This window comes from Triticum aestivum, chromosome 3B (genome assembly GCF_018294505.1).
Source record: "Triticum aestivum cultivar Chinese Spring chromosome 3B, IWGSC CS RefSeq v2.1, whole genome shotgun sequence".
Taxonomy (NCBI): domain Eukaryota; kingdom Viridiplantae; phylum Streptophyta; class Magnoliopsida; order Poales; family Poaceae; genus Triticum; species Triticum aestivum.
Genome location: NC_057801.1, coordinates 576,721,926 through 576,747,209, shown reverse-complemented (window position 1 = coordinate 576,747,209; position 25,284 = coordinate 576,721,926). Strand labels below are relative to the sequence as shown.

Below are 25,284 nucleotides of genomic sequence, written 5' to 3'. Positions count from 1 at the left end.
TTGCTTCCATGAGAGGCATGGTTTTACTTCCGGCGAGAGGTGCGGTCGTCCCTCTCAAAAACGAAAAAAGAAATATGTTTTTTCTTTCATGAGATGCACGGTTTTGCTTTCGCGAGAGGCACGACTTTGCTTCCGTGAGAGGCATGGATGTGCATCTCGAAAAGGGAAAAAACATATTTTATTTATTTTTCATTCCGCGAGAGCCTAATTTTTTAGTAAAAAAACGTTCGTCAAAACCCATTAACGTGGGTCTAGTTTTGAAGATCTTGACGCGAGAAATCCAACGATGGATTTGAGATTTGAACGCATGGTTTAAGAGATAAAATGTTTTAAATAAACGAATCTACAAAAAAGAAAAAACTTCTAGATTGCGACAAGTGGTGCATATGCAACGTGTAACTTGTTGTAACTCAACTAATGATTTCAGGCCGGTCTCGAGCCTAGGCCTTTGGGCCGGCACGGAACGGCCCTTCTATAAAGGGCTGACATGGGCCGTGCCCATATGGCCAGGTCTGCTCCAGACCGAGTTTTTCTTTTTCTTTCAGAACCAAGCGGGCTCTTCACTCCTGGCAAAATTCCCCTTCACTTGCTCGCTTCCTCAAAATCTCCCCGATCTGACGACCCTGCCGCTGGTTTGCGCCTCTCGCCGAGATCGCCGCTCGCTTCTGCCTACTCTATTCCTCCCTCGGAAGGGGGCTCTTGGCCTCGCCGGTCATCCTAGTCGAGCTCGTCACCTTCCACTCCGCGGCCGGCGGCGGCAGCGAACCCTCGCGCGTGCTCCTCGCCTCTGGCAGCGGAGCTCTCCTCCTCGTCGCCGGATTGCTAGGCGCCGTCCCGCTGCGTCGTGTACGTCTGTCTTTGTCGTGGACGGAGGGAACACAAGCCATCCACCTGTAACTCGCGGCAGGTCTTCCGGAACCCTCCCCTTTTCCCCACCACACAACATGCCGACGCCGTCTCATCGCCATTGCCCTAACCATCCAAAGGGGGGTCACGGTGACTGTGCTGGAGCATGCCGTGGGGACGGCATCCCCGTCATCGACCTCGGCGTCCTCCTCAACGGCAACGCCGAGCAACGATCTCAGGCGACACACGAGCTCGGCCAGGCCTGCGAAGACTGGGGCTTCTTCATGGTACGGCACTACCACCGATGAACATCAGAATATTCGATTCTTATATCCCAATGTTACATGCTCCCTTCGTCTGGGATTATTATTCCCGCTCATATTTTGTTCAAATTTTTACCATATACTGCATTTGATTAGCAAAATATAAGTTATATGAATTCATATTTGAAAGAAAATTTCAACGGTAGTTGCTACATAAAACATATATTTTGTTAGTTAAATTTACAGTCAAAATTTGACCCAAAATACAAAGGGGGTTAATAAACCTGGATAGAGGAAGTACAAGGAAACAATTCGCTAGAGGCGCCATCAATTGCTTTTATTTTTCTGATCTGGCATGAAGGTGATTAACCATGGGGTGCCTGAGGCGCTCCAAGAAGAAGTGATGGATGCGTGTAAGGAACTATACAGCTTACCGAGGGAGGAGAAGGCAGAATACATTGCTGCTGGCCCAAAGGATCCTATACGTATTGGAACAGGTCTATTCTACTCTGACATTGATGATGCCATATGTCGGAGGGACTATATGAAGATGATTGCTCACCCAGAGTTTCACTGCCCTGCAAAGCCTGCAAAGCTGAGGTAGCACAAACTGCTAATTAACACCGTATTTACTTTCACATTATTGTTTGGATGTTGCAAAAGCTATATTGACTGCACTGTCATTGTTAGAGATATTGCTGTGGAGTACTCTGCTCAAACGAGGCAGCTGTTGCTGGAGCTTGTGAAGGCGGTCTCTGAGAGTCTGGGACTTGACCGTGGCCACATTTCTGAAGTCCTAAACCTTGAGTCCTGCTTCCAGATCCTTGTCGGGAACAATTACCCGCCATATGCTGGCTTGGATGGGGTTATGGGAATTTCAGCCCACTCTGACCATGGCCTTCTCACTCTGCTCTTCCAAAATGGTGTGGATGGTCTCCAAGTCAAGCACAACGGCCAGTGGGTCACCGCAAAGCCCCTTCCAGGCTCACTGTTCATTATCACTGGCGATCAGTTGGAGGTATACGAATGATTTACAGTGTTCTTAACTTGACAATAAATGGTTATGAAAACAGAAGCTCTTAGTACCTGTACTTTATCTTAATGATACACACGCATGTCCTATGTATATGGGTGCAGATTGTGAGCAATGGAAGGTACAAGGCCGTGCTCCATCGCGCACTGGTCCACGGTGGGCAGACGAGGATGTCGTTCGTGAGCCTGGTCGGGCCGTGCCTAGATGCTGTCGTAGAGCCAGTCCTGGAGTTGGCACAGAATGACCCCCAGGGCATGAAGTTCCGGGGAATCAGGTACAGGGACTACATGGAGCACCAGCAGAGCAGCAAGATGAACACAAAAGCAGCACTGGACATTGTTCGTGTGCAGGGTGACATATTGACATGTGAGAGCACACCTAACAATTCAACAGAGGCTGATTCTTCAGGTTACAGTCCTACAAGTTGATATGCTGAACATTTATGTCTTAGAGAATCAGTGCATTCCATCTCGTAGTACTCCCTCCTCTTCGGTTCCTAGTAGTTGATAGACTGATTAGACATTCTACTATTCTCTGTTGGGACAAGTACTAGCAGTAATGATCCAAGTTAATATGGATTAGGAGGAATGCTCGCATGGTCAGATATGGTGAAGCCTTGGGTTCAGTGGTTCTGAGAGATGAATGTGATAAAGTGGGTTGGGCAGTGGACAATAATCTACTATATATATGTACAGTCAGCGGAGCTTTAGGAATATTATTCACTGTCACAGCTGAACTTTTGTTGGTGCTAGTTTGTGGAAAGCAAAATTTCCTTTTGAAAATCAAGGTATGCATGTGATTAATGGTTCAAGATTGAACCATGAAGATTTCTGAACTTGAAGGACCATGCAGCAAGAGTTGTTTCTTATGTCGCGTTTTTGTAAACGAAGACAACATCATGTTTCATCGCTCATTGGCTGCCTTTGTTTGGGTCAGCTTGAAAGAGGTGATTGCTGGGATCAAAGACTAGTTTGTACATCTAACTTCATGTGGGGTTGGTGAGATGAACAAGTGCTAAGGATAGAATTGTTCACTCGGGTTTTGGAGTGATGTGCTGGACCCTAGGTAGCATTTGGAACAAGTTGGTATTGAGGACCCATGATAGTTTTGTTAAAATTGGTCCCTTTTGCAGCTGTGAACATTGTGCATGACAGATTGACAATTGACAATTAAGTGTGCTGCTCATAATTAACTATGAGTCTAAGCAAGGGTTGGACACTCACTTTTTGCCCCTGGTCTACTCTGGTTATATTTATTTAGGTTTTGCCAAAACAGCACCTGAAATTGTTATCAGAAAACAAAAGACTGGATCTAAATGACCGAAATGATTTCGTTTGGTCTGTACATGTATGGGTAAATAAAACAACTCAAACCCCCCTCAACATACTTAGCACCTCAGCATATCTAAAGCAGTTGCTTGTACTACCTCCATTCCTAAATATAAGACATTTGGGCAGTTTAAATTTAAACTGTCCAAATGTTTTATATTTAGGAATGGAGGTAGTAGCAAGCAATAGGAAAGTATCATGGTAAAAATGGCAAAATCTTTTCCTTTTAGGAAGCAACTCTTTGCATTTGGGAAAATTATTGTACATGTTGGTTGTGAACTAATGAAACCTAATGAATGAGAATGTGTATGCGTATGTCATAGAATAAACTTGTACTTTTATCATTGTAGCCGTGAGGTAAATAACAACTAAGGCAAAAGAGGCTGGAGAGGTAACGAGTGACAATCCTTCACCGGTGTGATTTACCAGTGACGGACACCTACCTGTCACTGGTAACTACTGAGGCACTGACACTGTCAAAAGATTAATGCAGACGGCATGATCGTCACTGGAAGGGGGCTTCGGCTGTACGATGGATCTGGATCTCTACTCGTGGTGGGAATGCCTACCAAGGGAAGAAGAGGAAGAAAGTGGACAGTCTATGCCGTCTGTTTAGCATGTTCATTATTCCAATCATATCATCCAGGCCGTGAATCAGTTAAAGGAGGATTTAAGCTTCTGGTTGCAGAAGATTTAGCTGTCTTCTGTTGATCGTTGTTGCATCTCTTTGTCTTCGGCTTAACAGTAGTCTCGTTCCTCGAGAGTGCTTTGTGTGTCTCTGTACTATTCTTCCAGTATGTGCTTCAGTCGTTTCGGGACTCTGTATGTTTTTTTTAACCCATTTTCTTCTGTCTATTGACGAATTCACATGAAGCCGGGTCGGCTCGTCGCTTACAGTATAGTGTGGTAAAAGTGAGAACGGAGGACGCAGGCAAATTGCAAGTTATTCTTCCCGACAGAAGAAGCCCTCCCATGTCTACGATGCTTCCTGTCACCTACTATAGCTCCACCAAGTAATAATCAGGTTAATAGTATCGGTACTGCATCGAAACATACCGGAATCGGAAACCTAAGCCGGTAAAATTCTCCTTAATCTTCATCGCAAATCATCAAGTGTGATCACAACTGACGAGCAACGGCGTTAGCGCGTAGGCCTCGAACACATATCAACTGAACGGAAATTTCCTGCGAGTCATTTAAGATGACCACGTCAAAATGCCGTCGAACAGCTAAACAAATCGGAAATAAATACGCCACCTTCCTCGAGATCACCTCAGTTTATACTTAGTTATGATCAGGCACGCACATTGACCTGACTCTGCCAAAAAATTTAATGACTCATAAAGAAAAAGTACTGCAAAAGGAGGCACACATCATCACATGAGACCCCTGCAAGCAATCCGGTACCGGAGAAGCAAGCCTCCTTCCTTCCGTCGTACGACGTGCTGGCTACTTCGCAGAAACCAACCGAAAACCGCCGGACGCAGCAACGCCCTAAGCATAGCTAAGCCAGCCACGACGCCTGCAATTACCTGTACTTTGGTTGGCATCCATGGAGAGGCTGCTTCCTTCCTAGAAGCTCATGGACTCCTTCCTCCCCCGTCACCACTCGCCGCCCGCTTATTTAAGCACCCACCCACCATTCTCCTCTCATTCTCATTCTCCATTCACCACTGTTGCATTGCAAGCCGGCCGGCTGTCTCCTTGATCCTCCTCCGTTTTTCGCCGTCGACGTGGATCGGGTGCGGCATGGGCGCCGACAAGGGGAGCACCTCGGTGCAGTTTGACGACTTCCTGCCGTCGATGGCGAGGAAGCTCGGCGCGGAGGGGCTGATCCAGGAGCTCTGCAAGGGGTTCCAGCTGCTCATGGACCCCAGGGCCGGCAGGATCACCTTCCAGAGCCTCAAGAGGAACGCGGCCAGGCTGGGGCTCGGCGAGCTCCAGGACGACGAGCTCCAGGAGATGATGAGGGAGGGGGACATGGACGGGGACGGCGCCCTGGATCAGACCGAGTTCTGCATTCTCATGGTCAGGCTGAGCCCTGAGCTCATGGAGCAAGAGTCGCATAGGATGTTTGAGTGTTGATGTAACTTGACTTTTGTTACTTGCATACAATAGAACATACTGATTGCCACTGATACAGAGATCCAATCCAGTGCTTGTGCACTCCCTTCCTACTGAAACATAATACTAGCCTGGCTGATCATGCTATTGAAATACCAACACACAATTTCTGGACAACACACTTATAGAAAACAGATCACAGCACGCAAACGGTTGATTATATAACATGAAGTATCACAGGCCTATGTCCCGCCATCGACGAAAGCCAGACGACTTATTAGGCAACCCATTAGAACATTTCGTGCAAAAAAGTGCAGTACAACAACTCCTTTGGTTTACTTGACAGAATCAACATACTAAAAAGATGTCATCTCGTTTCCTTCGCCGAGAAATGTTGTCTGCCCCCTCAAACTTAGCTATGTGGCATTTTCCTATCCCTTTATGAAAGGTCTACTGGAGTTCCACAGAGCTCACCGATCTCCTTCTCTAGAAGCCGCATGAGATTTACTCCAGTCCGCCTATAAACCCAACTGTCTGTTGCTGCATCCCAGTCAAACCTAGCAGGCCCACTGCAGACATGATATAGACACCCCTTTCAGATAGGAATCAACAAGTAACAGACCAAGATTGAAGAGTTTATGGGTAATGCACAGTTAAATTTAAACAAACACTTGGATATCTGAGCAGGATCTTTTAAGAGTGGGATCTTTTAACGTTGGGGGAAATTTAAAGCCATACTGAAAAGCACAAAGCCATAGCCCATATGGGATAAGTATCAAAATAATGTTGTAGATTGCAAATATACTCTTCTTAAATTGAAAAGGTACTGATGCCAGTAAACTGTCCTAGACAAGTATCAGTGTAACATAATAGCAAGCCCAACTTCAAAGTTATACAGCATGGCAAATAAGATAATAATATGCTTAAGTTCAGGTAGTATACACATCAAATGAGCAGCAAATAAGATAAGACAGCCATACCTCACAGGCGAAGATAGCCAGATTTGCCTGTTTGGTGTTTGCTTGTTTACTACATAGGTCCCCAAATCGCCTAGCCTCAGTGTTAGAACTTGATTCTTAAATTTCAGCGAAATGGAGAAAACAATGTCACTGATACAATGCACAAAAACAGTGCAAAATAGAAAAAGTAACATAATTACATGAGATTTTGTTATAACTAACCCCGTAATCTATGTCGAAGCCATCCATCTGCTGAGAATCACCATATTCCTGAAACAGGACCACAAAGAAAAGTGTTAACCAAAGATAGAGGATGAACTGATGTATTCCTTAGCAAAGTTTCCTGTGAAGTACTAAGATATCAAGAACTTATCAAGGGAATCCATTACCTCAAGTTTTTCAAGTAAATCATGTATTGTATCGTCTGCTAATTTATGGAACTTATCCTCTGGCATTATCAACCTGTTTCATGTACACAAATGTGATAGCCAGTTATACAATGTGGCATTACAAATCATATACTATATGATAATATGAATCACAAAGAGAAGTGGATTTTCTGCTCTAAACTCTGCAGTCATTTTTTAGCACAGATTTTCATACTACACTATTCTCATGCACATTTATTTACTTCAGCCACTGCAATTGCTTCTAAAATATATGTACTGACTATAGCTAAGCCCATGCAACCGTAATTACAAAATACGTAGCGTTTTAGCCCTCGAGAATCTGTTTTGGGGTTCACTGCAATGAAAGGCAATGGCACAAAATCACAAGAATTATTGTACAAAATCTTCCCTGGATATAAGATATATGGTTTTCCTCATTTTTCCACGGCCCAAGTCTATCTATCTATTATATTATTAAACCAATAGAAATGTTATGTTGGATATTTTGTGAAATTAACATGGGGTCAAGATTTAATCTAACAATAAGTCACAAATAATGCTTAAGATTTAATCAGATCAATACGTGAAACAGGATAGAATCATGTACTAGATTTGGTCTCTTTGCTAGCCATACATGAATCGTGTTTCTCGGCATGGATTCTGTAACACATATAACCAACTCAGATATCGAAATCAGTGCCCATGTCCAACACAAATTTTAGGACCAAGGTTATTTCGTAATTCGTATACAAATATAGTTTTCCCATATATTGAGCACCTAATTGACTTACAGCCTCCTCCAGTTCCCTGTCAAGCTCGATGCTATGTTCTCTCCGCCAAGCATGAACAAGGACGCCTTCCTCAATCCCATGCTCACAGACACGGCCATGTGAGGCACCCCAGCACAGCTCCGCCTCCACTCGGATCATTGGCTCCGTCAATATATGGACATACAGACCGACGTTCAACATGACGGTGATAATACCTCGTGTATCGTTGTAACAGATAAACTTCTCTGTCACATCCATAACGAGCATCCGGCGTCACCTTGCCAAAAAAATTACTCAAATGCTAGAGGGGAGCATGGTCAAGCTACGGATTTATAAGGTGTGTGCTGATTAATTAACTTATCAACCCAGTGGGGTTGGCGACTTGGCGGGATTGTAAATAGATTTGGAATGGAACAACATGTCCTGTTCGGATTTCACGCTTCAATGGATGAGCTTCATATGTTGTTCGATAATTCGAACTCTGCTTTTTGATAGATAAGCATGTTGGCATTTGGCAAGAACATAAAAAAAGTAGCAGAGAGAACATCAGATCATGCGCCGAAAATCACAGATATGCCAATTTGACTACTCCTATTTCGGGGCCAGAGTAGCGCCTCATGAACAACCATGCTTGAACTTGACAATCAATTGGATGTGATGCTACAATTAGCAGAAACTATAGAAACGCAAATGCTAAAGATACGAACGCGACAAGGAGCTTTAAAGAAGGGGATACAAACTTGTGGTCCACCGCGGATGGGTCGGGCACATCTCCGGCGGACTGTTGAGCCGGAGGGGTCGACGAGAAGACCCTGGAGGAGAAGAGCAGTGCCCACGGCGATCCCTTCGTCGCGGCGGCGGTGGCGTGGGAGGCAGAAGTGGAGGCTTCCAGGAGGGGTGAGGCCCGGAGGAGTACAGAGGCCTGAGAACTGGCTCGCCTTGCTGCTGTGAAGCCGAGGATGAGCTTCCGCGCCGCCATCGCCGCCGGCGCGCCGTCGATGGAGAAGATGCGTGAGTGTCGTGGACCGTCTCAACTCGGCCTGGTCGAAGGCGCTGCGCTTTTGGGTTGGATCTAGAAGTAAGATGGGCCGTATTTGCGACTCCAAGAGGCCAGGCACTCCACCAAACCAGAAGATACCGGGCCGAATTGCACACAGGTCAATGGCGTCAGGGCTAGCTCCTCCGAGGCATATGAGGGAAAATCCTATTTGCCGCTCGCTGCGTCAAACTGCCGGCACTTCGCACACGGGAGCGTCTGAGCAGCGACGCAACAGGCCGGCCCATTTAACCGTTCCTAGGCCATCGGTTTTGGGAACCTTCTAGAAGTTCCCAGCTGGTTTTTCCTGGTTTTGAGAAACTTCTAGAAGGTTCCTTAATCGGTTTTTTCTTTATTCCGTTTTTTCTATTTTCAATTTTCTTTTCTTTTCTCTTATTTTCCTTTTTCTATTTTTTTCTTTTCTTTCTTTGTTCCGTTTTTTCTATTTCCTTTTTCTTTTCTTTTCTCTCATTTTCCTTTTTCAGTTTTTTGTTTTTATTTAGTTTTTTTATCTTTACCTAATAATAAAGCAAATTTGGTTTCTTTCATCCGTCATGGCATTTTTTAGAAAAGTCCTTCTATTTTAGAGAATTCACCCCGCAGTCCTGTTTTAAGTTAAAATGAATTATGTTTTCATACTTTACACAAAAGTCCCTGTGTTTTGTTAAAATCAACCCGCAGTCTGGATTTAAGTCACACCCGAACCGTTATTTTACATTTTTTGAAACCCCCCCTGATGTTTTAGGTAATTCATCCGCGGATCATATTTAAGTCAAACAATGTTTTTTTAAATCATCCATATCTTTTAAACCGTAACTCCGATTTGAACATGTTATATATGAAATTTGATTAGAAAAAATATATAGAATATGAATATGAGATTATTTTCACCTGTTAAATATTTTGAAATATTACTTTGGAATATATTTAAGTAAAATAAATGATTTTTTAAATTATCCATATTTTTTAAAGCGTAACTTTGATTTTAACATATTATATATGAAACTTTATTAGAAAAATATGTGGAATCCAAATATGATGTTAATTTTACCTGTTAAATTTTTTAAAATATCATTTTGGGAGCAAACTTATAATTTATATTGTAAGATCAATTTTCCTTTCGTACCGGCGGCGACCCGGATTGCAAATAAACACCTATAACAATATAGGAAAAGAAAACATCAATAACTACACATGCATAGCTCTAAAAAATGTCACAGGGGAAAACAATAGATTTCTCATCGCGAGAGTGAGAGAAAGCGAGCGAGCGAGAGAGAGAGAGAGAGAGGGAGGGAGGGAGAGGGAGAGAGAGACACCTTAAGATTAAACATATTCAAACACGTTTTTTATTTTGTGTGAACACCGAGGTCATCGCTGGTGAGGGTGAGAAGGGGGATAAGAGGTAACACAAATATGATGCCTCACAAAAATAAAGGAGATGGACCTATTGTGGTCTTGGGTGATGGTTGTTGGGTTAAGAGTGTGGGTTATATTTTCTCTTCCGTTGCAACGCACGGACTCTTTTGCTAGTTAATTTAAAATTTGTGCAAAATTCAAAAATAATTCATGGATTCAAAGTTTGTGCATAATTTTAAAAATGTTCACTATTTCAAAAATATTTCACAATTCAATTTTTTTTACTGTTTTAATATTTGCTCACAATTTGAAAAATGTTCACAATTTTATAATTTTATTCACGAATTTCAAAATTGCATCATATTTCAAAATTTGTTCACATTTCAAAAAATGTTCGCGGTTTAACAATAAATGTTCACAGTTTTATAATTTTGTTCATGAATTTGAAATTTGTTCATGTTCCAAAATTTGTTCACAATTAAAAAATGTTCACGGTTTTCCAAATTTGTTCGCTGATTTGAAAAATGTTCACAATTTATAATTTTGTTCAAAAAATTGAAATTTAATTTGTTCACAGTATAAAAAAATATGGTTTCAAAATTTGTTCAGAATTCGAAAATGTTCACTATTTTAAAAGTTTGTTCAAGAATTTGAAATTTGTTCATGTTTAAAAATTTGTTTGCAATTATAAAAATGTTTGTGGTTTCAAAATTTGTTCATAGATTCGAAAAATGTTTGTGTCTTTATAATTTTGTTCATGAATTTGAAATTTATTCATGTTTCAAAATTTGTTCACAATTCAAAAATGTTTACAGTTTTCAAAATTTGTTTGTACATTCGAAAAAAATTCATAATTTTTATTTTTTTCACCAATTTGAATTTTCTTCATGTTTTAAAATTTGATCAGAATTAGAAAAAACAATTATGGTTTCAAAATTTGTTCAAAATTCTAAAAATGTTCATAATTTTATAACTTTGTTCACAAAATTGAAATATGTCCATGTTTCAAAATTTGTTCACAATTCAAAAAATCTTCCCAGTTTAAAAAAAATCACAGATTCAAAAAATGTTCTCATTTTTATAATTTTGTTCACGAATTTGAAATTTATTCATGTTTCAAAATTTGTTCTAATTTGAAAAAAATTACGGTTTCAAATTTTGTTCAGAATTCAAAAAATATCCTCAATTTTACATTTTCACGAATTTGAAATTTGTTCATGTTTCAAATTTTGTTCACAATTTGAAAAATGTTTGCAGTTTCCAATTTTGTTCACAATTCGAAAAATGTGTGGTTTCAAAATTTATTCACATTTCGAAAAATGTTGCGGTTTCATCAATTTGTTCAAATGAAAACGAAACAAAAAATAAATTTGTTTGCATGTTCACAAAACTGTTTGTAATTTCTAGAAAATTTCTCCTATTCAATTTTTCCCTTTTTTCCATAAATACAATTATTTTACCAAATAAAGTTCGTGGTTCAAAAATTCGCGTTCGAAATTTTAGAAAAAGGTCAGATCTGCAGCGGCTTATGGTTTGTGTTTTTAAGTTTTAGTGCTGTTGTTAGGTTCTTTAATATTCACGATGGAAATTTTACACGTGAGGTAGCCAGTTGAGGTGGCTAGCACAAGGCGCACATTACCGAGAGGTTGTGTGCTCGAATCGTATTGCTGGAGCATTTTTATTTTTGTGATTTTCCACCCCTACAGCAAACAGGCCGGCCAGGTGAGCTGGCTCTGTGCGAAAGCGAGACTACTCGCCGCATTCGTATAGGAGCTCCCGCATATGGGGTCGCAGCTCCTTGCATCCCTACGCGGCTAGCGGCGCCGAGGATGGGATCCGGCGGAATCAGCCTGGGATGGCCGAATCTGTAGCGGATGTCAGAGGCACTGACGTTGAAGCAGCGACAAGACCTGAAACACTACAGGAGGATCCAGCAAGCGGAATGCAGGCCAGGCCTAAGAGGAGAGCCCAGGCACCGGCGAGGCTGCGAGGCCCAGATGGGCCTGTTAGATACGTTATATATATAACTATACCTGGGCTTTGCAATGGGTGGACGGCGGCTTCGGCCGAGGAATGGATAGGATAGCCGGTGTGAGTGTTGATTGGCTGTAATCCTCTTCCTCCTCGCATTTGAATTCCCCTGTACTAAACTGAGATCTGAGCGGATCCTACAGCTAATTTGAGGAATAGTAGTTCGTGCTTACAATTGGCATCAGAGCCATAGATCCTGGCGCCGCCAGTTCCCCTCCACCACCCGCACGCGACGAGATTTGCGGCGCGACGCCGCTGTGAATTGGTGGAGAGCTTGTCGCCGGTGACGAAGACGGTGTACGAGTTCCTCAAGGCCGACTTGGCGGAGTCCCTCGACGCTCGCTTCAAGCGTCAAGATGAGGAAGCGGCTAAATCGTTGCGCTCCATCATGGGCGATCTGACAACGCGCATCGACGACCTCAAGATGTCGATCGGCATCGACATGGATGAGCTCCGCGCTGGCCTGGAGCGATCGTCGTTCGCCTCCGCTTCATCACCAACTGGTCGACCTCCACCGACCGATCAGGGCGCGATCAGCAACAGCGACACGGGTCCAGAAGGCAGTCGCCGGGTTCCTTCAGTCAAGGGGAAGGATCACGCTCCTTACATTCCGCCTCCACATAGAGGTACGAGACAAGATCACAACCCTATACTCAGTTCGAGATTGGCCGAATTGCAACGAGAAAATACTAACACCTACAGATTTGCACCTCGCATTGATTTGTCCCATTTTGATGGCACCAATCCGAGACTCTGGCAAACGAGATGCAAAGACTATTTCAGCATGTGTGGCATGTCGCGGCAGCTTTGGGTTCAGTTTGCATCCACTCTGTTTGAGGGACCAGCAGCGCGTTGGTTGGAGTCATTTCAGCGTCGAGCTCCAAACGCGCCATGGGAGGATTTCTACAGGCTGCTACAGTGCCGATTCGGTCGAAATCAACACCAGGCGTTGGTACGCAAATTTCACAGCATCTCTCGAACGGGGTCAGTGGAAGACTATGTGGAACAATTTGCGGAACTGTATGACCAATTGTCTGCATATGAGGCAGTACCAGAATCTGTGCATTATGTCACCAAGTTCATTGATGGCCTGAATTCATCTGCCAGGGTAATGGTGGTGTTACAACAGCCACCGGATTTAGATGTGGCTTATGAACTGGCACTGCTACATGAATCTCTAACTAGCTTGGCTCCCCATCATAATCAGACTGTCAAGCGTCAACACTACTCACAGACAACATCGTCAGTTAAACCAGCTGCGAACAAGACCACTGATGATATAAGAAACAATTCTGACATGCAAAGACAGAAACTGGGAGAGGACAAATGGGAGGCTCTAAGATCATATCGCAAGGCCAAGGGGTTGTGTTTCATGTGCGGGAAGAAATGGAACTGTGACCACCAATGCAAGCAAACAATGTCACTTCATGTAGTGCAGGAAATGGTGGAATTTTTTCAGTGCACATCTTCAGAAGAATTAGTTACAGATGAGGATGAGGAAGTCAATCTCATGGCAATTTCCGAAGCAGCTAAAGGAAAATCAGCTCACAGTAAGGCCTTTCAATTGGTTGTTCTACTTCAAGGGCAGCAAAAGACCTTTTTGGGGATTCAGGCAGTACGCATTCCTTTGTGGATACCACTTCAGCAAATACACTGACAAGGGTGTAGGCATGTTCAACAATGAAGGTTAAGGTAGCTAATGGGGGTATTATGAGTGGTTCCAGCTTTGTGCCAAAGTGCAAATGGTCAGTGCAAGGAGTCTAGTTTGAGCATGATCTTAGAATATTACCCCTCAGCTGTTATGATGGAATTCTGGGCATGGACTGATTAGCTAAACATAGTCCAATGACTGTAGATCGGGAACAGCAATGGATGTCCTTCCCTCTACATGGAAAGCCAGTAACACTTCAGGGAGCAGCACCTGTGGAGTTTGCATACACTATCATAGAACTGTCTGTGGTTACTGATGAAAATGCACAAACTGTTATGCGAGAAATTCAGGAACTACTGGAAGAATACAAGGATGTTTTTGTTGTCCCAACTGGTTTACCACCACAGAGAGCTTGTGATCACTCTATTCCTCTTATTCCTAGTGCCAGGCCTTTTTCTCACAGACCATATAGACTGGCCCTAGAACTGAAGGATGAAGTGGAAAGACAAATTCAAGAAATGTTGGATTCTGGTGTTATCAGAAGGAGTAATAGTCCTTTTTGTTCTCCCATCCTCTTGGTTAAAATGAAGGGCCACACCTGGAGACTGGTGGTGGACTACAGACACCTGAATGCTCTTACAATCAAGGGAATTACCCTATGCCTATTATAGATGAACTTCTTCATGAGTTGCATGGTGCACAGTGGTTTACAAAGTTAGATCTCAGGGCTGGTTACCACCAAATAAGACTAGCTCCTGGAGAAGAATACAAGACAACTTTTCAAACCCATCATGGGCATTTTGAGTTTCTGGTTGTGGGTTTTAGCCTGACAGGAGCACCTGATACTTTCCAAGCGGCCATAAATGTATCATTATCAGATGAACCTGAAATGCTTAGACATTTTGTGATAGCCTTCTTTGATGACATCCTTGTTTTCAGTAAGACATTGAAACAACATTTGGAGCATGTCAGAAGAGTGTTGCGAGTTTTGAGAAGGGACAAATGGTATGTGAAGCTTTCCAAGTGTGAGTTTCCTTCTAAAAAACTGTTGTACTTAGGTCATATTATCAGCAAGGATGGGGTTTCCACTAACCCTAAAAAGATTAGCACTACCGAGCAATGGCCAAAATCAGAATCTATGAAGGAGGTCAGAAGTTTCCTGGGTTTAGCTGGTTACTACAGGAAATTCATTCGTCACTTTGGGATTATTACCAAGCCCATGACTAACCTTTTGCGCAAGGGTACTGTGTTTATCTGGACCAGTATCAAAGACACAACTTTTCAAATGCTGAAACAAGCCTTGGTTACTGCACCTGTCTTGGCACTTCCAAATTTTTGTTGGGGAACGCAGTAATTTCAAAAAAAATCCTATGATCACGCAAGATCTATTTGATGCATAGCAACGAGCGGGAGAGTGTTGTACACGTACCCTCGTAGACCGTAAGCGGAAGCGTCAAGTGACGTGGTTGATGTAGTCGAACGTCTTCGCGATCCAACCGATCAAGTACCGAAATCACGACACCTCCGCGATCTGCACACGTTCAGCCCGGTGACGTCCCACAAACTCAAGATCCAGCTGAGGTCGAGGAAGAGTTTCGTCGGCACGACGGCGTGGCGATGGTAATGATGAAGTTACCGGCGCAGGGCTTTGCCTAAGCACTATTACGATATGACCGAGGTGGAATATGGTGGAGGGGGGCACCGCACACGGCTAAACAATTAACTTGTGTGTCTATGGGGTGCCCTGCTACCTCTTGAGCTTGCGTTGGTTTTCCTTGAAGAGGAAAGGGTGATGCAGCAATAGTAGCGTAAGTATTTCCCTCAGTTTTTGAAAACCAAGGTATCAATCTAGTAGGAGGCTCCTCAGAAGTCCCACGCACCTACACAAACAAACAAAGAACTCACAACCAACGCAATAAAGGGGTTGTAAATCCCTTCACGACCACTTGCGAAAGTGAGATCTGATAGAGATAGTACGATAAGATAAATATATTTTTGATATTTTATGATATAGATTGGAAAAGTAAAGATGCAAATAAAAGTAGATTGAAAGCTTATATGGTAAAAATAGACCCGGGGGCCATAGGTTTCACTAGTGGCTTCTCTCAAGATATCATAAGTATTACGGTGGGTGAACAAATTACTCTCGAGCAATTGATAGAAAAGCGAATAATTATGAGATTATCTAGGCATGATCATGTATATAGGCATCACGTCCGCGACAAGTAGACCGACTCCTGCCTGCATCTACTACTATTACTCCACACATCGACCACTATCCAGCATGCATCTAGAGTATTAAGTTCATAAAGAACAGAGTAACGCATTAAGAAAGATGACATGATGTAGAGGGATAAACTCATGCAATATGATATAAACCCCATCTTTTTATCCTCTATGGCAACAATACAATACTGCCCCTGCTGTCACTGGGAAAAGACACTGCAAGATTGAACCCAAAGCTAAGCACTTCTCCCATTGCAAGAAAGATCAATCTAGTAGGCCAAACCAAACTGATAATTCGAAGAGACTTGCGAAGATAACTCAATCATACATAAAAGAATTCAGAGGAGATTCAAATATTTCTCATAGATAAACTTGATCATAAACCCAAAATTCATCGGATCTCGACAAACACACCGCAAAAAGAGTTACATCGAATAGATCTCCAAGAAGATCGAGGAGAACATGGTATTGAGATCCAAAAAGAGAGAAGAAGCCATCTAGCTAATAACTATGGACCTGAAGGTCTGTGGTAAACTACTCACAACTCATCGGAGGGGCCATGGTGTTGATGTAGAAGCCCTCCGTGGTCGATTCCCCCTCCGGCGAAGCACCGACGAAGGCTCCAAGATGGGATCTCGCGGATACAGAAGGTTACAGCGGTGGAATTAGGTTTTCGTTGGCTCCCCTGATGTTTTCGGGGTACGTAGGTAAATATAGGAGGAAGAAGTACATCGGTGGCCGCCCGAGGGGCCCACGAGATAGGGGGCGCACCCTGTAGGGGTGGGCGCGCCCTCCACCCTCGTGACCGCCTCGGCTGCTTCTTGACTTGCACTCCAAGTCCTCCGGATCACGGTTGTTCCAAAAATCACGCCCCCGAAGGTTTCATTCTGTTTGGACTCCTTTTTATATTCCTTTTCTTCGAAGCACTAAAATAGGCAAAAAAAACAACAATTCGGCCTGGGCCTCCGGTTAGTAGGTTAGTCCCAAAAATGATATAAATGTGTAAAGTAAAGCCCATAAACATCCAAAACGGGTAATATAATAGCATGGGACAATAAAAAATTATAGATACGTTGGAGACGTATCAAGCATCCCCAAGCTTAATTCCCGCTCTTCCTCGAGTAGGTAAATGATAAAAATAGAATTTTTGATGTGGAATGCTACCTAGCATAATTCTCAATGCAATTTTCTTTATTGTGGCATGAATGTTCAGATCCAAATGATTCAAAATAAAAGTTCATATTAACATAAGAAATAGTAATACTTCAAGCATACTAATCAAAGCAATCATGTCTTCTTAAAATAACATGGCTAAAGAATGTTCATCCCTACAAAATCATATAGTTAGGCTATGCTTCATTTTTGTCACACAAAAATGCTCCCAAATTATACACCCCCGATGACAAGCCAATCAATTGTTTCGTACTTAAATAATCTCAAACTTTTTTAACTTTCATGCAATACATGAGCGTGAGCCATGGATATAGCACTATGGGTGGAATAGAATATGATAATGGGGATTGTGTGGATAATACAAAAAAAGGAGAAAGTCTCATATTGACGAGGATAATCAACGGGCTATGGAGATGCCCATCAATTGATGTCAACATGAGGAGCAGGGATTGCCATGCAACGGATGCACTAGAGCTATAAATGCATGAAAGCTCAACAAAAGAAACTAGTGGGTGTGCATCCAACTTGCTTGCTCATGAAGACCTAGGGCATTTTGAGGAAGCCCATTGTAGGAATATACAAGCCAAGTTCTATAATGAAAAATTCCCACTAGTATATGAAAGTGACAACATATGAGACTCGCTATATGAAGAACATGGTACTACTTTGAAGCACAAGTGTGGAAAAAGAGATAGTAACATTGCCCCCTTTTTATTTATTTTCTTTTCTTTTATTTTTTATTTTTTTCTTTGGGCCTTTTTTTTTCTTTTTGGCCTTTCCTCTTTTTTTATTTGGGGACAATGCTCTAATAATGATGATCATCACACTTATATTGATTTACAACTTATGAATTACAACCCAAAACTAGAACAAGATATGACTCTATATGAATGCCTCCGGCGGTGTACCGGGATGGGCAATGAATCAAGAGTGACATGTATAAAAAATTATGCATGGTGGCTTTGCCACAAATACGATGTCAACTACATGATCATGCAAGGCAATATGACAATAATGATGCGTGTCATAATGATAAATGGGACGGTGGAAAGTTGCATGGCAATATATCTCGGAATGGCTATGGAAATGCCATAATAGGTAGGTATGGTGGTTGTTTTGAGGAAGATATAGGAAGGTTTATGTGTGATAGAGCGTATCATATCACGGGGTTTGGATGCACCGGCAAAGTTTGCACCAACTCTCAAGGTGAGAAAGGGCAATGCATGGTACCGAAGAGGCTAGCAATGATGGAAAGGTAAAAGTGTGTATAATCCATGGACTCAACATTAGTCAAAAAAGAACTCATATACTTATTGCAAAAATCTACAAGTCATCAAAAACCAAGCACTACGCGCATGCTCCTAGGAGGATAGATTGGTAGGAAAAGACCATCGCTCGTCCCCGACTGCCACTCATAAGGATGCACAATCCAAGGACACCTCATGTTTCAAATTTGTTACACAACTTTAACCATACGTGCATGCTAAGGGACTTGCTAACTTCAACACAAGCATTCTTTAAATTCATAATCACCCAACTAGCATGACTTTAATATCACTACCTCCATATCTCAAAACAATTATCAAGTATCAAATTGATCATAGCATCCAATTCACTTCCTATGATAGTTTTTATTATACCCAACTTGGATGCCTACTATTCTAGGACCAATTTTATAACCATAGAAAATACCATGCTGTTCTAAGAGACTCTCAAAATAATATAAGTGAAACATGAGAGATTAGCAATTTCTACAAAATTAAGCCACCGCCGTGCTCTAAAAGATATAAGTGAAGCACTAGAGCAAAAACTATCTAGCTCAAGAGATATAAGTGAAGCACATAGAGTATTCTAATAAATTATAATCAAGTGGGCTTCTACCAAAAGGTGTGTACAGAAAGGATGATTGTGCAAAACTAAAAAGCAAAAACTAATATCATACAAGCCAAGCAAAACACATATCATGTGGTGAATAAAAATATAGCTCCAAGTAAAGTTACCAATGAGCAAAGACGAAAGAGGGGATGCCTTCTGGGGGCATCCCCAAGCTTAGCCTTTTGGCTATTCTTGAATATCTTGGGGTGCCATGGGCATCCCCAAGCTTAGGCTTTTGCCACTCCTTATTCCATAGTCCATAAAATCTTTACCCAAAACTTGAAAACGTCACAACACAAAACTCAACAGGAAATCTAATAAGCTCCGTTAGTGAAAGAAAGCAAAACCACCACATAAAATACTGTAATTCAATCATTCTTTATTTATATTGGTGTTAAACCTACTGTATTTCAAGTTCTCTATGGTTCATACCACTTAATACTAGCCATAGATGCATCAAAATAAGCAAACAACACACGAAAAACAGAATATGTCAAAAACAGAACAGTCTGTAGCAATCTGTAACCCATGAATACTTATGGAACTCTAAAAATCCTACCAAAATAAGAAGTCCTGGAAAATATGTCTATTGATCTACAGAAAAAAGAATCAATGCAAAAGCACGTTCCTGTGATTTAACAAAACTAAATTCGTGCGTGCAAAGTTTCTGTTTTTCAGCAGAATCAAATTAACTATCACCATAGGTCATCCTATAGGTTCTACTTGGCACAAACACTAATTAAAGCATAAAAACACATCTAAACAGAAGGTAGATGCAAAATTTATTACTAAACAGGAACAAAAACAAAAAACACAAATAAAATTGGGTTGCCTCCCAACTAGCGCTGTCGTTTAACGCCCCTAGCTAGGCATAAAAGCGAGGATAGATCTAAGTAGTGCCATCTTTAATTTTCAGTTTTTTGGCGGAGTCATGCTCGAATCCAGGAGGTTCTTTATGTTTCCCCTCATACTCGAAAATTTTTAGATCTAAAGAATCCAACCTCTTATTGCAAAGAGTAATCAACATATTCATGTGGTGAAGATTTCCCTAACACTTTTAAGAGGCTCAAGAGACTTTTGTAATATTTTTGTTACTTCGCAAATCTTTCCAAACACTTGTGTTTATTCTTGGGTAGGATGTGGTCCCCCTTTTTGAGGTAGTGTTCCCACTATTCCCTCTATAATTTCATGCGCAATACTAGGATCAATTTCAATAAAAAATTCCCTTGGCAATGCAATCCAAGAGTTGTCTATGCGACATATTTAGCCCAACATAAAAATTGCGAAGTAGAATTCTAAAATTCACCTCTAGGTTGCAATTGCGATAAGATTCCATCATCCTATACCAAGCATCTTTTAAGTTTTCTCCTTGCCTTTGCTTGAAGTGAAGAACTTCAAACTTAGGAGACATAGGAGCGGATAAGGAACTAGCCATAATGACAAGGTAAACGAGCTAACACACGAGCAAACGAAAAAATGCTAGCGAGAGAGAGAGAGAAGAAGGGAGCAAGTGAAAGAGAGAGGAGAATGGGAAAGAGAGGGCGAATAAAACGGCAAGGGTGAAGTGGGGGAGAGGAAAACGAGAGGCAAATGGCAAATAATGTAAATGCGAGGGAGATGAGTTTGTGATGGGCACTTGGTATGTCTTGACTTGAGAGAAGACCTCCCCGGCAACGGTGCCAAAAATCCTTCTTGCTACGTCTTGAGCTTGCGTTGGTTTTCCTTGAAGAGGAAAGGGTGATGCAGCAATAGTAGCGTAAGTATTTCCCTCAGTTTTTGAAAACCAAGGTATCAATCTAGTAGGAGGCTCCTCAGAAGTCCCACGCACCTACACAAACAATCAAAGAACTCACAACCAACGCAATAAAGGGGTTGTGAATCCCTTCACGACCACTTGCGAAAGTGAGATCTGATAGAGATAGTACGATAAGATAAATATATTTTTGATATTTTATGATATAGATTGGAAAAGTAAAGATGCAAATAAAAGTAGATTGAAAGCTTATATGGTAAAAGATAGACCTAGGGGCCATAGGTTTCACTAGTGGCTTCTCTCAAGATAGCATAAGTATTACGGTGGGTGAACAAATTACTGTCGAGCAATTGATAGAAAAGCGAATAATTATGAGATTATCTAGGCATGATCATGTATATAGGCATCACGTCCGCGACAAGTAGACCGACTCCTGCCTGTATCTACTACTATTACTCCACACATCGACCGCTATCCAGCATGCATCTAGAGTATTAAGTTCATAAAAGAACAGAGTAACGCATTAAGAAAGATGACATGATGTAGAGGGATAAACTCATGCGATATGATACAAACCCCATCTTTTTATCCTCTATGGCAACAATACAATACTGCCCCTGCTGTCACTGGGAAAGGACACCGAAAGATTGAACCCAAAGCTAAGCACTTCTCCCATTGCAAGAAAGATCAATCTAGTAGGCCAAACCAAACTGATAATTCGAAGAGACTTGCAAAGATAACTCAATCATACATAAAAGAATTCAGAGGAGATTCAAATATTTCTCATAGATAAACTTGATCATAAACCCAAAATTCATCGGATCTCGACAAACACACCGCAAAAAGAGTTACATCGAATAGATCTCCAAGAAGATCGAGGAGAACATGGTATTGAGATCCAAAAAGAGAGAAGAAGCCATCTAGCTAATAATTATGGACCTGAAGGTCTGTGGTAAACTACTCACAACTCATCGGAGGGGCCATGGTGTTGATGTAGAAGCCCTCCGTGGTCGATTCCCCCTCCGGCGAAGCACCGACGAAGGCTCCAAGATGGGATCTCGCGGATACAGAAGGTTACAGCGGTGGAATTAGGTTTTTGTTGGCTCCACCTGATGTTTTCGGGGTACGTAGGTAAATATAGGAGGAAGAAGTACATCGGTGGCCGCCTGAGGGGCCCACGAGATAGGGGGCGCACCCTGTAGGGGTGGGCGCGCCCTCCACCCTCGTGACCGCCTCGGCTGCTTCTTGACTTGCACTCCAAGTCCTCCGGATCACGGTTGTTCCAAAAATCACGCCCCCGAAGGTTTCATTCCGTTTGGACTCCTTTTTATATTCCTTTTCTTCGAAACACTAAAATAGGCAAAAAAAACAACAATTCGGGCTGGGCCTCCGGTTAGTAGGTTAGTCCCAAAAATGATATAAATGTGTAAAGTAAAGCCCATAAACATCCAAAACGGGTAATATAATAGCATGGAACAATAAAAAAATTATAGATACGTTGGAGATGTATCATGCCCCCTCCCCTTATATAAAGCGGTGGAGGAGGGGAGGGGCCGGCCCTCTCTATGGCGCGCCCTAGAGGAGTCCTACTCCCATCGGGAGTAGGACTCCCCCCCTTCCCTAGTTGGATTAGGAGAGGAAGGAAGGAGGAGAGAGGGATAAGGAAAGGGGGGGGCACCCAATTTGGATTGTGCTTGGGGGGAGCGCCCCCTCCTTGGCCGCCTCCTCCTCTCTCCCACTAAGTCCCAATAAGGCCCATATACTCCCCGGGGGGTTCCGGTAACCCCCCCCCCCCGGTACTCTGATAAATGCCCGAACTCACCCGGAACCATTCCGATGTCCAAACATAGGCTTCCAATATATCGATCTTTATGTCTCGACCATTTCAAGACTCCTCGTCTTGTCCGTGATCACATCTGGGACTCGGAACAACCTTCGGTACATCAAAACACATAAACTCATAATACCAATCAACATCGAACGTTAAGCGTGCAAACCCTACGGGTTCGAGAACTATGTAGATATGACCGAGACACGTCTTCGGTCAATAACCAATACCGGAACCTGGATGCTCATATTGGTTCCTACATAGTCTACGAAGATCTTTATCAGTCAAACCGCATAACAACATACATTGTTCCCTTTGTCACCGGTATGTTACTTGCCCGAGACTCGATCGTCAGTATCTCAATACCTAGTTCAATCTCGTTACCGACAAGTCTCTTTACTTGTTCTGTAATGCATCATCCCGTAACTAATTCATTAGTCACATTGCTTGCAAGGCTTATAGTTATGTGCATTACCGAGAGGGCCCAGAGATACCTTTCTGACAATCGGAGTGACAAATCCTAATCTTGATCTATGCCAACTCAACAAACACCATCGGAGACACCTGTAGAGCATCTTTATAATCACCCAGTTACGTTGTGACGTTTGATAGCACACAAAGTGTTCCTCCGGTATTCAGGAGTTGCATAATCTCATAGTCATAGGAACATGTATAAGTCATGAAGAAAGCAATAGCAACAAACTAAACGATCAAAGTGCTAAGCTAATGGATGGGTCAAGTCAATCACATCATTCTCTAATGATGTGATCCCGTTCATCAAATGAAAACTCATGTCTATGGCTAGGAAACTTAACCATCTTTGATTAACGAGCTAGTCTAGTAGAGGCATACTAGTGACACTCTGTTTGTCTATGTATTCGCACATGTACTAAGTTTCGGGTTAATACAATTCTAGCATGAATAATAAACATTTATCATGATATAAGGAAATATAAATAACAACTTTATTATTTCCTCTAGGGCATATTTCCTTCAATCTCCCACTTGCACTAGAGTCAATAATCTAGATTACACAGTAATGATTCTAACACCCATGGAGTCTTGGTGCTGATCATGTTTTGCTCATGAGAGACTTAGTCAACGGGTCTGCAACATTCAGATCCGTATGTATCTTGCAAATCTCTATGTCTCCTTCCTTGACTTGGTCGCGGATGGAATTGAAGCGTCTCTTGATGTGCTTGGTTCTCTTGTGAAATCTGGATTCCTTTGCCAAGGCAATTGCACCAGTATTGTCACAAAAGATTTTCATTGGACCCGATGCACTAGGTATGACACCTAGATCGGATATGAACTCATTCATCCAGACTCCTTCATTTGCTGCTTCTGAAGCAGCTATGTACTCCGCTTCACACGTAGATCCCGCCATGATGCTTTGCTTAGAACTGCACCAACTTATAGCTCCACCGTTCAATATAAATACGTATCCGGTTTGTGACTTAGAGTCATCCGGATCAGTGTTGAAGCTTGCATCGACGTAACCATTTACAATGAGCTCTTTGTCACCTCCATAAACGAGAAACATATCCTTAGTCCTTTTCAGGTATTTCAGGATGTTCTTGACCGTTGTCCAGTGATCCACTCCTGGATTACTTTGGTACCTCCCTGCTAAACTAATAGCAGGGTGCACATCAGGTCTGGTACACAGCATTGCATACATGATAGAGCCCATGGGTGAAGCATAGGGAACAACTTTCATTTTCTCTCTATCTTCTGCAGTGGTCGGGCATTGAGTCTGACTCAACTTCACACCCTGTAACACAGGCAAGAACCCTTTCTTTGCTTGATCCATTTCGAACTTCTTCAAAACTTTATCAAGGTATGTGCTTTGTGAAAGTCCAATTAAGCGTCTTGATCTATCTCTATAGATCTTGATGCCCAATATATAAGCAGCTTCACCGGGTCTTTCATTGAAAAACTCTTGTTCAAGTATCCTTTTATGCTATCCAGAAATTCTATATCATTTCCAATCAACAATATGTCATCCACATATAATATTAGAAATGCTACAGAGCTCCCACTCACTTTCTTGTAAATACAGGCTTCTCTAAAAGTCTGTATAAAACCATATGCTTTGATCACACTATCAAAACATTTATTCCAACTCCGAGAGGCTTGCACCAGTCCATAAATGGATCGCTGGAGCTTGCACACTTTGTTAGCATCCTTTGGATTGATAAAACCTTCGGGTTGCATCATATACAACTCTTCTTCCAGAAATCCATTCAGGAATGCAGTCTTTACATCCATTTCCCAAATTTCATAATCATAAATTGCAGCAATTGCTAACATGATTCGGATGGACTTAAGCATCACTACGGGTGAGAAAGTCTCATCGTAGTCAACTCCTTGAACTTGTCGAAAACCTTTCACGACAAGTCGAGCTTTGTAGATAGTAACATTACCGTCAGCGTCAGTCTTCTTCTTGAAGATCCATTTATTCTCGATGGCTTGCCGATCATTGGGCTAGTCAACCAAAGTCCATACTTTGTTCTCATACATGGATCCCATCTTAGATTTCATGGCCTCAAGCCATTTCACGGAATCTAGGCTCATCATCGCTTTCTCATAGTTCGTAGGTTTGTCATGGTCAAGTAACATGACCTCCAGAACAGGATTACCGCACCACTCCGGTGAGGATCGTACTCTGGTTGACCTACGAGGTTCAGTAGTGACTTGATCTAA

The 25,284-nt window shown here is 42.2% G+C and overlaps 3 protein-coding genes across 3 annotated transcripts; 2 read left to right on the top strand and 1 right to left on the bottom strand.

Moving 5' to 3' along the window:
* Positions 1–575: 575 nt before the first annotated feature.
* LOC123071020 (2-oxoglutarate-dependent dioxygenase 19) lies at positions 576–3,369 on the top strand. Its single transcript, XM_044494479.1, has 4 exons — positions 576–1,133; positions 1,471–1,709; positions 1,800–2,127; positions 2,247–3,369. The coding sequence occupies exons 1-4, from the start codon at positions 945–947 to the stop codon at positions 2,568–2,570; spliced, it is 1,080 nt and encodes a 359-aa protein (XP_044350414.1). The 5' UTR covers positions 576–944; the 3' UTR covers positions 2,571–3,369.
* A 1,520-nt stretch (positions 3,370–4,889) lies between these two features.
* On the top strand, positions 4,890–5,608 carry LOC123071019 (calcium-binding protein PBP1-like). The gene has a single exon (XM_044494478.1). It carries the CDS (start codon positions 5,220–5,222, stop codon positions 5,553–5,555), a length of 336 nt encoding a protein of 111 aa, XP_044350413.1. The 5' UTR covers positions 4,890–5,219; the 3' UTR covers positions 5,556–5,608.
* Positions 5,609–5,716: 108 nt separating this feature from the next.
* Positions 5,717–8,706, bottom strand: LOC123071018 (frataxin, mitochondrial). The gene is made up of 5 exons (XM_044494477.1): positions 8,393–8,706; positions 6,883–6,955; positions 6,716–6,763; positions 6,515–6,609; positions 5,717–6,103 (listed from the first exon to the last, which is right to left on the bottom strand). The coding sequence occupies exons 1-5, from the start codon at positions 8,629–8,631 to the stop codon at positions 5,974–5,976; spliced, it is 585 nt and encodes a 194-aa protein (XP_044350412.1). The 5' UTR covers positions 8,632–8,706; the 3' UTR covers positions 5,717–5,973.
* Between the last annotated feature and the right edge of the window lie 16,578 nt (positions 8,707–25,284).